The sequence below is a fragment of the Monodelphis domestica genome, chromosome 3, assembly GCF_027887165.1.
Source record: "Monodelphis domestica isolate mMonDom1 chromosome 3, mMonDom1.pri, whole genome shotgun sequence".
Classification (NCBI taxonomy): domain Eukaryota; kingdom Metazoa; phylum Chordata; class Mammalia; order Didelphimorphia; family Didelphidae; genus Monodelphis; species Monodelphis domestica.
This window is the reverse complement of record NC_077229.1, coordinates 498652703-498666065: the sequence shown is the minus strand read 5'-3', so window position 1 is coordinate 498666065 and position 13363 is coordinate 498652703. Positions and strand designations below refer to the sequence as shown.

Below are 13363 nucleotides of genomic sequence, written 5' to 3'. Positions count from 1 at the left end.
ATATGTACCAGTACAATTCTGGGTATGTGGCATTCTCTCTTTTGACCTAGGTCATATGTTTCCCTGGTACTAAGTGTATGTTATTTTGCCTGTTGAGGTCATTTTGGCTATGCACACAAGGATGGTTATTTTCTAAGTAACATTCAGACAGATGCCCCAGGGATGCAGTAAATATACTCTCCAGGAGAAAGTAAGAAGACTTGCCACTTCTTAAACATCAGATATATATATAGAGAGAGAATCTTTGATCTCAGTCCTCTTCCAGATTCCCAATAATGCCTTAAACCACAGAATCTTTACAATACTCTTTAGAACCTAGACATACTAGCACCAAGAGGTGGGCTTGGATCTTCCTGGAGTGAAATAATCATAGAAGCTTACTCTGAAGAAAAGATTGAAGGAAGGAAGATTCATAAACTATTTAAAAAGTTACAAAGAACAACGGTTCTCCTTTTTTTTATAGCATTTAGGATTTACAGTTTTTACTTTTTTTCTGTTATGTAAAAAACACACAAAACCCTTTTTTTGTCTTGTGTAAGAAAAATAATTTTTCCTTCAGGTTTTAGCCTAGTGCTTCTGCCTTTTTGCAACTTTTGATATGCCTAATCTTATATTTCTTTTCTCTTTTCCCTTTAGAAATGGCACAGCTAGGGAGCTATGATAGTGGGACAGCTGAAACACCAGAAACTGATGAATCAGTGAGTGTAAGTATTATTCTTTGACAAAGACTGCTGCTTTTGTAAATACTAAACACCTAAATATTTTGTGTTAACTGCATTATGCTCCACACTATTTCTTTCTACTCTTTGCTAGGTTTATAAATGAAAAAAATTGATATAATGGTAAATTTATCATAAGGTATATTGCCTATGGTTGCTTCCATGCCACAGTGAGGTATCAGGGTAAAAATTTAGTGTAGATAAAAGTTATGTTTTGAAAAAACCCTCATTTCCAAGAAATTTCATCTCACAAAATAATAGGAAAACACTGAAGGCAAAAACAAACATTTGGAACACTTGATGTGAGACGAACACTTGATGTGAGACAGAATGTCCGAGGAACATTTATAGATGAAAGTAGGAAGATAACAAATAAAAGTGAATTAAAACAGATCTGCCCAAAATTCTAGAGTAATCTAGAGTCTGGTCAGTGAGAATAGAACTACCATATTTGGATTTTAATACAGTAAGCAATCAAGAAAATGAACCTGGAGAGAGCAGCTAGATCTGAGAATCAGCAAATTTTAGAGGGACTCAAATTAATCTTTAAAATTTTCTCCAAAAGGATCAGCTAGATAGCACAGTGAATGGTTAAAGTGCCAAGCCTAACATCAGAAGCATCTGGGTTTAAATTTGACCTCAGACATTTCCTATTTTGTGTGATCCTGGGCAAGTCACTTAACCTCTGTTTGCCTAGTCCTTACATTTCTATCCTAGAATTGATACTAGGACAAGAAGGTAAGGATTATAAAGTAAAATATCTAAAAAAAAAAAAGATTCACCAGAAAGTGAGGAGAAAGACAGATCGATACTAAACAAGGTGATGGAAAAGACATCAGCAAAGTAGACCTATATGCCTGTATCGTCATCACTGAGGTTTTGGAGAGGTTAAGTGACTTGGCTATGGTTAGACAACTAGTAAATGTCAAAAGCAAGATTCAAGTCTAGGTCTCTCCAGATTCCAAGTACAATACTTTCTACTGTATTAGCAGGGATATCTGATGAAAATTAAGAGAACAGAGCAAGCTTTCTTTATATAATTCTTTGCAGAAATCCCTATCTTCTTGATCAAATAATTGACCAAGAGGTATAAGAAATAGATCTACTTTTTTTTTGTTGTTGTTTACAAAAAAAAATCCATTTGAGTTGATAGAGTAAAATACATCCAAAAAATCCTAACAACTAAAGAGAGAGATGACAGCTGGGAGACTCAAAAGCATGTGCTAAGATCATGTAAGATTTCTTTGTAGATATAACTTCAGAAGTAACTGTTGTTATGAAATGGAAAGTTACTCATTACTTAGAGACATATACGTGTCAAAGACATTAATTGCTGTCATGAAGTTCACACAGAAGAATTTCTCCAAGATGGTGAGATTCTTCTGATACCCTTGTTCCCATGGCATTGTGCTGATGGGCATAGGCTGAGGCTATATAGCATTCTCACTGGAATCCATGACCATTCAAAAGAGATTGGCCCCATGATCTTCACAAGGGATAGAAAAAGGGGGACTGTACCTGGGATTTCACTGATAGAGGGAACTCTTAGGTAAGGGAATTCACTCTACCAGTATTGGTCTTCTTTTCAAATTATAGTCTCACAACCTTTTCAGGTAGCATTATGGATAGAGAGCCAGGCCTAAAGTTGGGAGGACCTGGGTTCAAATCTGGCCTCAGATACTTCCTAGCTATGTGACTGTGGACAAGTCACTTAACCCTGATTGCCTAGCCCTCACCACTCTTCTGTCTTAGAATTGATAATAAAGACAGAAAGTAAGGATTAAAAAAAAAAATTCCTAGAACAAAGAGAGGATGAATGACTTGTCCAGGGTTACACAGTCAGTATATGTTAAATCTAGGTCTTCTTGGTTTCAAGGCTGATTTTCCAACCCCTATCCTATGGTGCCTTTCACAGAAACATATAAAAACACACACTATCTAGATTATTGCACCAGCTTTGCACAGCCAGCTCACTGAGTTAGTATAATGTTACATAATTCCTGGGTAGGCACTGCAGAAGGATAATGAATTGAGTCCAGAAATGAATAGAAAGAAAAGAACAGGAAGAGTTGCTTTTGGGAAATTGCACAATACCTTAATTGATCCCAAAGTCACTCCCATGTTGCCAAAGCATTCTTTTAACAAATTTGACATATTCTCTCATAGATGATATATGGTTTAGTCTCATTTCACATATCAGATTCTGAGAACTCAGAATTGCAGATACCCAAAAGTAAAGGAAAACTACATGGTAGGTGGGTGTAAGAAGGCAACTGAGTATTGCTACCAGTAACTTGCATGCAAGAAATAATATAAAAGAAATCATTGTTGTCATATGTGACCAGAAATAGAAGTTCTCGTTAATTAATAGTAGTTCTTTTTAACAAGAGAAAGGGATAATGACTAAATGGTCTAAAGTGTTACCCTTGCATACACAAACATCTAATCCTGAAGAAGGTTCTCTAGAGCATTGCATGATAGAGTCCCCTTTAGCCATTCAGTCTGCAAGCATTTTAAGTTCCCTACTATGTGCTAGGCTCTATGCTAGATAAAAGCGGTTCAAAGACAGAAATGAAGCAGCCCTTGCCCTCAAGGAACTTACAGGCTATTGAGGAAAGGTTTCTAGAAATACAAAAGTTTATCTACTTAAATAAAAGTGAATATGGGGTGAAGGGTGGCTGTAAAGTTAGCTAGCAGGGAACAGGCCAGAACAGATCAGGAGAGACTTCAAGTAGAGTCCTCTGTGATGGGTTTATGGAAGGACACAAATGAGCATTCCATGGAATGAGAAAGCCAATGTAAGTTTTGCACAAGTGACAATTGGCCCCTTCACTGATATGGTCGTGAATCGGTCAGTGAAGAAGTTTGAACCTTTTGTGTTATTTTGTACTGGCAGTCATTGAAGGAAAGGATGTGAACTCTGTAGCTGATCCTTTATCCCACTAGTTAGAAGTCATTGAATAAGCTGAATGACTGGATCATTTCTGGAGATAGTCTTTGAGCTTAGTGGCTGGCTGTTCTGTAAACCCCACCTGGCCTTAAGAAAGACTTATTGGGGAAGAGGGGAAATTCAGAACTGGTTCAACTTGTTTTTTTCTTCATTATTTTGAAAACCCAGAGGCTTCTCTTGGATTATATAATAATATATATATGCACAGTTTCTAAAACTTATATGAAAAAGTTTTTTGGAAATGATACCATTTCTGTACTCATTAAAATGTATAGGTAACATAGTGAGTCCTCTTCCAGGCATAATAAAACAACTATAATAAAGAAAATGTAGACTTCATATGAATACCAAAAGTCATCTTTTAAGCCTTTCTGTTTCTATAGTAAAAATGAATGCAAAGGCAACAAAAAAAGAAAAAAGTATGATCCCTAGTATGGAAGTTGCCACCAAAACTGGACCAGGTTAAATCTTACTGAAGTTGCCATGTTAATTAAGAAGGAGAGTCCTTAATTGACTTTGATTTTAATGTTGAGCTGCTCATTTGGCCATAGTGATGTTTTAGAAAAAAAGAATGCATAAAGGAAGCCTTGTTATACTTACAAAGGTTGCACCATCATTGCCTTTCCCATTTAACAGTTAATTCAGTGGGCCAGATAATTGTCATCATCCCATTTCACTCAAAGAAACTGAGGCCAAACGTTCTGCCTTGGTCTAGGGTAGAAAAACTCACTTCTAAATGGTATGTGCATTCTCTGGGTCACATTCTTTATTCTATCTTAAACTTGGAAGCAGGTGCAACTATTCTGAAGTTTTGATCTCAAATACTCACAAAGGGCTTCCTGTGGGTGAACTTTAACCTGATCAGTTCTGTCTGGGAGATTGATAAGGAATTCTCAGAAAGCTTGATGCTTTTCTCTTCCAACATTTGAATGAAAATGAGGCAGTGCAGTAAGCAGAAGAAAGTATGAACTATTTAAAAGCCACCATCCTGAAGTTTAGCATTCTTCTTATGCCAGATTGATTTCAAAGGCTGTCTCATAGATACCTTTTGAAAAAGTACTCAACTCAGCATATTCAACAACTGAGCTCAGAATAATAGTATTCTTTTACTCAGTTGGCTAATAAGTCACATTGGGTCAGAATATTTGTTAACTTTCATTTCTTATTTTCAAGAGCTCTAATACTTCACTGAAACTCAGAAGAAAACCTCGGGAAAGTGATTTTGAAACAATTAAATTGATTAGTAATGGAGCTTATGGGTGAGTAATTCAAGATAACCTTTCTGTTGTACTTTAATGTAACAGAATTATATGTTCTCCATCATTCTCTTTTACCACTGGTATCACCTTGGAATGAGTTTTTAAAATGTTTTGTTTATTGACTTATCTTTCACCAGAGATTTGTCTTGTGAGGTAAAATAAACCCTTTTTTCTTTCCAGTGAATTAATAAATATAAATTTAAAAGTTGCCCCTTCCGATTTTAAGATTTCTTATGAAATCTCCCCTCCTTTCTGTTTGCCCCAGAACTATAAAATAAAGATTGGATAAATAAGGTGTACCTAAAGGTTTTTTTGGTCAGATCTTTCTAGCAATGATGTCTTCTCTGATAAATGCACTGCATTCAGCATTACAACATTAAGATTAACCAATTTACACTCTATCTGTATACCCTTCCCCCAGATACCAAAGGAAGATTAGTGCTCAAATAAGAGTATTCAATGACATTTTTCAATAATTTACAAATAAATTTATCTTATATCCTCTGTTTAGATCATTTACTTAATCTTCATTTCCCTCTGAATTTTTTTACATCTAAGTTACAAGCTAAAACACTTGTAATAATGGCCCTTTTTGACATGTTTTTGGTTTGGGGGGAGGCCGGGTTCCTCTATCTCGTCTAGTCTGGAAGTGCAACAGGCACTCGTTTCACTTCAATTCGGTAAACATTTATTGAGTACTATGTGCCAAGCACTGTACTAAGCCCTGGACATACAAAACGAGGCAAAATGATAGCCCCTGCCCTCAAGAATTTTACAAACTAATGGAAGGACTACATGCAAATAAACATATACAAAGCAAGCTGAGGACAGGATAAATAGGAAATAATTAACCAGAGGAAAAGCATTGGGATAAATAGCGGTTGGGAAAGGCTCCTTTTGGAGGTAGGATTTTATCTAGAATTTCAGTAATCACTACTGGTCAGCAGGGAAGCTTTGACCTGGGCTCATTCACCATCCTTAGATAGTTGGGTCACCCTCCCCTCTGAGGGGCTCGCACTATTGGTGTCAGGCATGGTACAGATACCCAACAGCTTCAGAACTCTCAAATTCAAGCAATCTACCAGCCTCAGCCTTGCCAAGCATTAGCAATTGTAAGCACACATCACCACATCTGCTCTTGGCTTTTTTTTTTTGGTAGGAATTTGCACACTTTTCCTTGCCGTGGTCAAGATGTTAATCATTATGCATTAGTAAGAAAGAGCAGGAAAAGATATTACATCAGTGATACCTTACTTACTGCTGTCAAAGAACACCAGGATAATTAACCGATAATCCTAGTTCCATCTGCACATAGAAAGCAGTAAACTATTCCATAGGCATTTATAGCAGCTTATTATGTATATAAGCCAATGAAATAAAAATTATTGTGGTGGTGCTACGAGGGCTAGTTTCCCTAAGGTTTTTTTCCTTCTTCAATATTTTCCACTTCATTAATTTGGTGAAGTAACTTAAATATTTGTGAGTTCTTCCTGCGCTTCACTGATTTCTCTTCAGGAATATATCAAGTGACATGTTTTGTAATGTGGCTTGTAAATGCTTTCTGATGGTATATTATTGGAGTATTATATTTCCTTCAGGTTTTATTCCTAATGAAGTTTTGGAAATGCTTTTACAGAGAGTGTTTTTTTTTTCCTTAGTCTGGGTTTGATGCTGTTGCTTTGAGTATTTCTTCCATCATTAGTGAGTTAGAAAGCTGAGCACATTTGACTTAATAAAACTCTGAGCTTGAGTATAACTAAATTGTATTCGATATGGAATTCTGGGAAAGATGAGATACAAATAGTGGTTTTATGAAAGTTTCAGTACCCATCTTAGCAGCACTTGGTGTTATAATTGGTTGAGTAAACTCATTTGTAGTACAATTAAACAACTGTATAGTAGATGAGGTATATCCGACTTTGGGGAATGGTTGGGAATATACAAGAAGTTAAACAAGCTGTGAATCAGTAAACACCCAGGATGTGGGCCAAGTCATTAATGGTTCCACAAGCTGTCTCTTTTAGCCTTTACCATCCAGCCAAAACTTTTTTTCCTTTGGCTCCTCTCAAATTAAATTTCTCATTATATTTCCAGCAGATTTCCTCTACATTTTAATTATTTTAAATTTGAAGTTGGAATGAAGCTACACCCGTTGGACCACCCACTCAAGATGCTGTTTACATGCTTATGTGAACCAGCCGAATGAATAGTTGGTTCACTTTATGGGTGGATGAACTCTCCCTGTTGTGGTTTTCCTAGGCAGTTGTACATGAATGTTGTGTAACAGTGTCTATTTGTGAGGATGATTGACATCGAAACACATTCAGAGACTTTCCAGAATAGTATCATTTGGGGAATTAGTGGCCTTCGGAGTGAAATGCTTTGTTCTGAGAGGCCTAACTACACTTCAACTAAAACGTGTGCTCTGGTTTTCTCAACTTTGCACTTAGTTGACAATTAACATGGAAAAATTAGGTCTTTAATTTGCAGAGCGCAGATTACTTAGCATTTGTTGATATTGATTAACATTTGTTGATATGATGATAGTCTAGGCATCTCTTGTTTATGATTTAACACCAGATTGGTTTTTAGTCATAACTTAATTCTCTTCACTAAGGCTCTTAATTTCTTGCTTCTTAAACTGGGTAGTCCTACTTGGATTTTGTCATTTCTACTTAAAATCCTTTACAGACAGGAGAAACTTATTTAAGGAAAAAATAATAAAAGCTATATTTTCCACTGTTCCTTCTCCCCTCACACAAACACAGAAATGGCTTTGAAGAGGGACAAAGTCAAGTGTTTTGTCTATGTAATGAAATCTTTGGAAATATTGGCATGTTATATATAAATGAGAGGTAGCTGTGGCTTGGTGGTTAAGAACACTAGGAAAACTAAGTTCAAATCCAACCTCAGACACTTCCTAGCTGTGTGACCCAGGGCAAGTTACTTTACCTCTCTGATTGCCTGGCAGAAGGATCCACTAGCAAACCACTCCAGTATCCCTGCCAAGAACACCCCAAGGTTAGCGCTGGTCTGTGGGGGCACAAAGAGTTGGATCCAACTGAACGACTGAACAACAAAAATATATAACCTGAGTGAACCAGAAGACCTGGCTTCCAACCCTACCGTTCCCATTGTTACTGTGATCACTTTATATTTGGGGGCTTCTGTTTTCCTCATTTGTAAAATGAAGAATGTTTTATAATATTCCTTCCAGCTATAACTCTAGTTCCGTGTGAGCTTCAATGCTTCAATGCAAACTTACTCATCTACAGTGTCTCTTTTCCCCAGGCTTGTCTTTATTAGTACTCACACGCCCTTGGTCCCACATCCACAGACTCCCAGAGGGTCCTGTGGTCCTCGTAACCTTGCTCAAAGTTCTGCATGTGGATTGTCACATTCCCAATATTACTGGTGCATTCTAGACCCTCTCATTCCTTCTGTTGGTTAGCTTCATGGTACCGCAGATAGAAGGCTGGGCTTGGAAAGTTAGGAGGCATGAATTCAAACTCTGCCTTAGGCCCCTACTGGCTGTGGGATCAAAGGCAAATTTCTTACCCCCCCACCTCCAGTGCCCCAGTTTTCTTATCTATGAAATAAGGATACAAAGACTTGCACTCACTTGCTTCACAGGATAGTGTGAAGAAATCTCTTACCAAAACTTTAAAATACTATGTAAATATGACTGTCTCTCTGTCTGTCTCTGCTAGTGCTTCTGTGTGTCTCTTTCTGAGTCTCTCTGTCTGTCTCTGCTTGTGCCTCTGTGGACCCCTGACTCTTTCTATCTGCCTCTCCGATGGTGCCTCTCTGGTTCTCTATCTGACTGTCTCTGTCTCTCTCTTTTTGTGCCTTCATCACCGTGGGGAACTCCCTATTGTAGAAATACCCTGCATTGATAAAGATCTTCAACCTATGTGTAATAGATTGTCTTTAGTGTCATCTGAAGCTCCAAGAGGCAAGTCACTATAGAGAGTCACCTGGGTACCGCAAGACTTGCTTATGGGCTTTGAACCGAGATTTTCTTATCTCCACTTGGTAATAGTTTGAGAATGGTAAACTTCTTTACAAATATAAGTTGATTTTGGAGGATTTGTTACAAAAGACTTAGGTTTGAATCCCAGATCTGTCGCTTACAACCTTTATGACCCCAGGCAAGTCACTTCATTTCCTTGAGCCTCAGTTTCCTCTGCAAAATGAATGGATTAGAATTGCCTTTGAAATGCCTTCCAATTTTAAATCGGTGATCCTAAGTACATTTCCAAGGAAGTGTTATAATCTCTCTCATTACTCATTTCTTATTGGGCTGAATATGATTTCACTGCTTTAAACTAATTTGGGGCCTTATAGGAGGTGTTCATGGGAGAAACAGCAGTGACTGCAATATTGAGAACCTTTCCCAAAGCAAATTGACTTTGGTGATTGTGAAATTTCAAAAATAAAAATAAAAAATTGAAAGCTAAACAAAACAATGAAACATCTTTTAGTCGTCTTCTTTGACCTTTGTATCTCAGCATATCTATGGAATTAAATTTACTTGATGAAAGCTTTTTGTTGTTCCCCTAAAAGTTATTATTCTCAGAATATTCTGGTAAGAAAAATACAAAAGTAAATACCCCTCTAGTTTGAGGACTGAAAAGAATAGGAATATATATATGGAGTTTCTTACATGGTATCAAAATAGAAGAAGGGAAGTCTGGATTGGAATTAGGATAAAAATCTACCCAAGCGATATCTCTCTTTTATTCATACTTAACATCACGTATGCTCCACTTTTTTTCTTCTCTGCTGCAATCTCCACCAAACATATTACTAAACTCTCTACATGATGAACTTCGAATATTCACTGGTAACAACTGCATAGTCTACATCATATCAGACTTATGCAAGTCTAAATGGGACATCCAGACTGTGGCATCTTTGAAATTAATAGTAGCACAGCCAGTTCATTCTCAGAAAAGCCATTTCTTAAAAACAAACAAAAAGCCATTTCTTGAGATATTTAGCATACTGCTTTTCAGTATAACAACTTCATAAATTCATTTTCAAATTTTTCCCTTTATTGAGTAGACTTAATTGCTGATTCTAAAGAAAATACATTAAAAAAAAAGCCCTTTTCATGGCAGTTGTATGCATTTAAGGGGTGAAAGGGGAGGCCAGGTGAATTTCTCCACCATCTGTGTATATTTTTCACAACTTATTAGGTATGAACAGAAATTTCTCTGAGAGACAGCAGTAGAAGGGAAAAAGAAAATGGAATATATGTAGATGAGATTTTAGTAGAAAGAAAAGAAATTAAGGAAGAGGAGAGAAAAATTCTAGAAAGGTTCTAAAAGAAAACCTTTATCCAGAAGACAGAGAGGAATGACTAAATGTATAAGGGAAAATGAAGACTAACTTAGTAGGAGAGAGAGGGGAAAAAAATGAAGTTCCTCACCCTCATTGCTTGAATGAAAAATAAAGATAGCTGTGCTTGTTAGGGAAATTGAAAACTTTGGATTAGATCATGATTGGACTTACTGGAAACCCTAAGAATATTTTACCCTATACTATATCTATCTAGGATGTAGAGAGTATGTTCATATTGAATTTAAGCCATCATCATTGTATTTTTCTAGACAGTAAGCATGGTTAGGTCACATAGTTAGAATTCCCAAGAAAGTACCACTGGAATATTCCTAGGGAATGGAATCTCACATGGTATTTTGGGGGAGTGTACATATGTGTTTATGGGGAAAGATGTAGTATAGATTGAAAATGATGGTATTTTTTCAGCAGCCAGTGGATGCTTAGTTATCCCTGCACCCAGCTAGCCAGTTAAATGATGACCAATGTACTCTTTTCCCATCCCTAAAATTCTCCCTTGTTCTCAGTAGTGTGATAATCACAGATTAGGGGTGGCCTCTGGGAAAGAAGAATTCTCACTGGTCTCAGGTGCAGTCCTCCAACCCTTCTCCACTCAAGTGATTGTCCACAGGAAAACAAGTGCTGCTAACATTTGGGTGAGGGTAATAGAGCAGTGCCCTGATTCATGAATGTGTATGGCCTAAGTGCAGATTCAACTTCGGGGGGAAATATGAGCTTAATCCCCTTTCCCAAGGCCTAGAGGCTGGGCAATGCATTTCCTATGGAAGCAAGAATGGGTGTGCTAACAAGGAAATGAGAAGGTTCACTGCGGGATAGTCTCCCTTGTGGCCATATTGCCACTACCCCCTTCCCCACTCCAGCATATTTCTCATTTATCTCTCATAGGATAAAAATTGCATGATATCCCCGGCAAGGTTTCCCAGGACTGAAACGACTCCCCACTTACAAGCCAGACACTTGTAGAAGTTGTAGCATTTCTTTCAGACCACAAGGGTCCCATTTAGTTAATTACTACTTTCGTCAATCAAGGAATAATACCTAACTTAGAGCCGTGGAGCTAGTGAGTTAGGCCAGCTCATGATAGTAACTTTAGCCCTCCTGGCTCTGCTAAATTATATATCAGATTTTTTTTTTCAGTGTGAAAAAGCTGAACATCGTTTTGTTAGTTATTGGAAAATTCCTCTACCTGGGGACTGCCCATTCACTACCTTGGGCAATGAAGATGGATTTGATGTCTCACTGTGTGACCTATGAACTTTATTGAAGGAAAACCTAAAATCAATTCTAACCAAAAGAATTTTGCTGACTTTAGAATGTTTTTTAAAAAATCTGTCTATGTTCTATGCTGAATCTTGACCTAAATTAGAAATTTGAAGCTGCATCCAAAAATTGGGATGGAGGGATGGGTGACTGCAATTTAATGCATACCAGAAACACATTCACTAAGTTACTCCTATTTTTCTGCAAACACCCTAACTTCTGTGCTTACTTTTAGGGCTGTTTATTTTGTGCGGCATAAAGAATCCAGGCAGAGGTTTGCCATGAAGAAGATTAATAAACAGAACCTCATTCTCCGGAACCAGATTCAGCAGGCCTTTGTGGAACGTGATATCCTGACATTTGCGGAAAATCCATTTGTGGTCAGCATGTACTGTTCCTTTGAAACAAGACGCCACTTGTGCATGGTCATGGAATATGTGGAAGGTAACCCTTGTTACTGCATAGGAAAATATAATCAAACCAGAAAATTCCACTTGCCATTTTTATGTGATGGAAGTATTCTGTGTTTATGTCATTCATCATTCATATCCAGTCGGGAGCTGATGCCCAGCTGTGATGGCTTTATTCCCAGTCATTAAATTCTGATAATTGCCACTAAAATGCCCGGCCTACACTAATGAAGGGAAATTAGTGCTATTTGATAAAGTTTTTAATAGCTCGTAATCATAACTACCTTCTCTCTTGTTGGTCTTCAATTCTCAAGTTATAGATTTGGGTTTCCCTTTTTTCCCTCCTCCCATTCTTCCGTTAGTCCATGAGCAGTAGAATGAACATGATGCTTAGTGTTAAGAAAGACCCGGGTTCGAAACTGTGGCATATGTTGGTGATGGAATTGATTGTGCTATAAGAAATGATGGACAGGATGATCTCAGAAAAAGCTGGAAAGATCCACATGAACTGATGCAGAGTGAAATAAGCAGAACCAAGAGAACATTGTACACGGTAACAGCAATATTGTGGAATGACAAATTTGATAAACTTAGTTATTATTGGCAATACAATGATCCAGGACAATTCCGAGAGATTTATGACCAAGAATGCTATCTACCTCCAGAGAAAGTTAGAATGCCAATCAAAGCATATGATTTTGCACTTTCGTTTTTATTTGGAGGGCTTGGTTTTATATGATTATTCTCTTACAAAAATGAACAATATGGAAATATGTTTTGCATGGTAATACATGGATAACCCAGATCAAATTGCTTGCCAACTCCAGGAGGGGGAGGAAGGAAGACAATTTGGGCCATAAAATTTTGGAAAACTTATGTGGAAATTTGTTATTACACATAATTGGTAAAATAAAATATCTTCATAAAAAATAACAAAAATGGATTTTAAAGAAAAGAAAGAAAAGAAAGATCCAAGGTCAGATTCCTCTTATATGGCATTTATTACATGATTGACTCTGAGCAAATCACTTAACCTTTATTGGCCTCAATTTCCTCATTTGTAAAATGGGAATAATAATACCTGCAACACTAAGCTTATGGAGCTGATGATAATATCTAGAGGTGGGATGCCTCATAGAGATGATATTTGGAATGCCTCTTTGCTACCTTGAAAATGCTATATACATGTCAGCTGTAGCTGTTGTTAATAAATGTTACTCGATTCACTATAGTTGGTTGTCAAAAAGAATAAATAAAGCTAAACTTTTGATTCAGTTGTATCTTAGGATAAAAAGTAGAGATGGGGAGGGAAGATGTTTCAGGTAGTATCAGTTCCTTACTATAGTCTCACAAGGACTTGATCCAGAGTAGCTTTTAGAACCCTTGAGAAAGTTATTCCCA

The 13363-nt window shown here is 37.1% G+C and overlaps 1 protein-coding gene across 18 annotated transcripts in view; it reads left to right on the top strand.

Annotated features, from left to right (window-relative positions):
• The window catches only part of MAST4 (microtubule associated serine/threonine kinase family member 4), an 818549-nt gene that overhangs the window by 757169 nt on the left and 48017 nt on the right, over nucleotides 1–13363 (top strand). For all 18 annotated transcript variants that reach the window (XM_056824832.1, XM_001381429.5, XM_056824829.1 and 15 more), the window contains 3 exons: nucleotides 637–704; nucleotides 4843–4928; nucleotides 11788–11996. In XM_056824832.1, the coding sequence (XP_056680810.1) occupies nucleotides 637–704; nucleotides 4843–4928; nucleotides 11788–11996 (363 nt within the window). The remainder of the gene's footprint in view (nucleotides 1–636; nucleotides 705–4842; nucleotides 4929–11787; nucleotides 11997–13363) is intronic.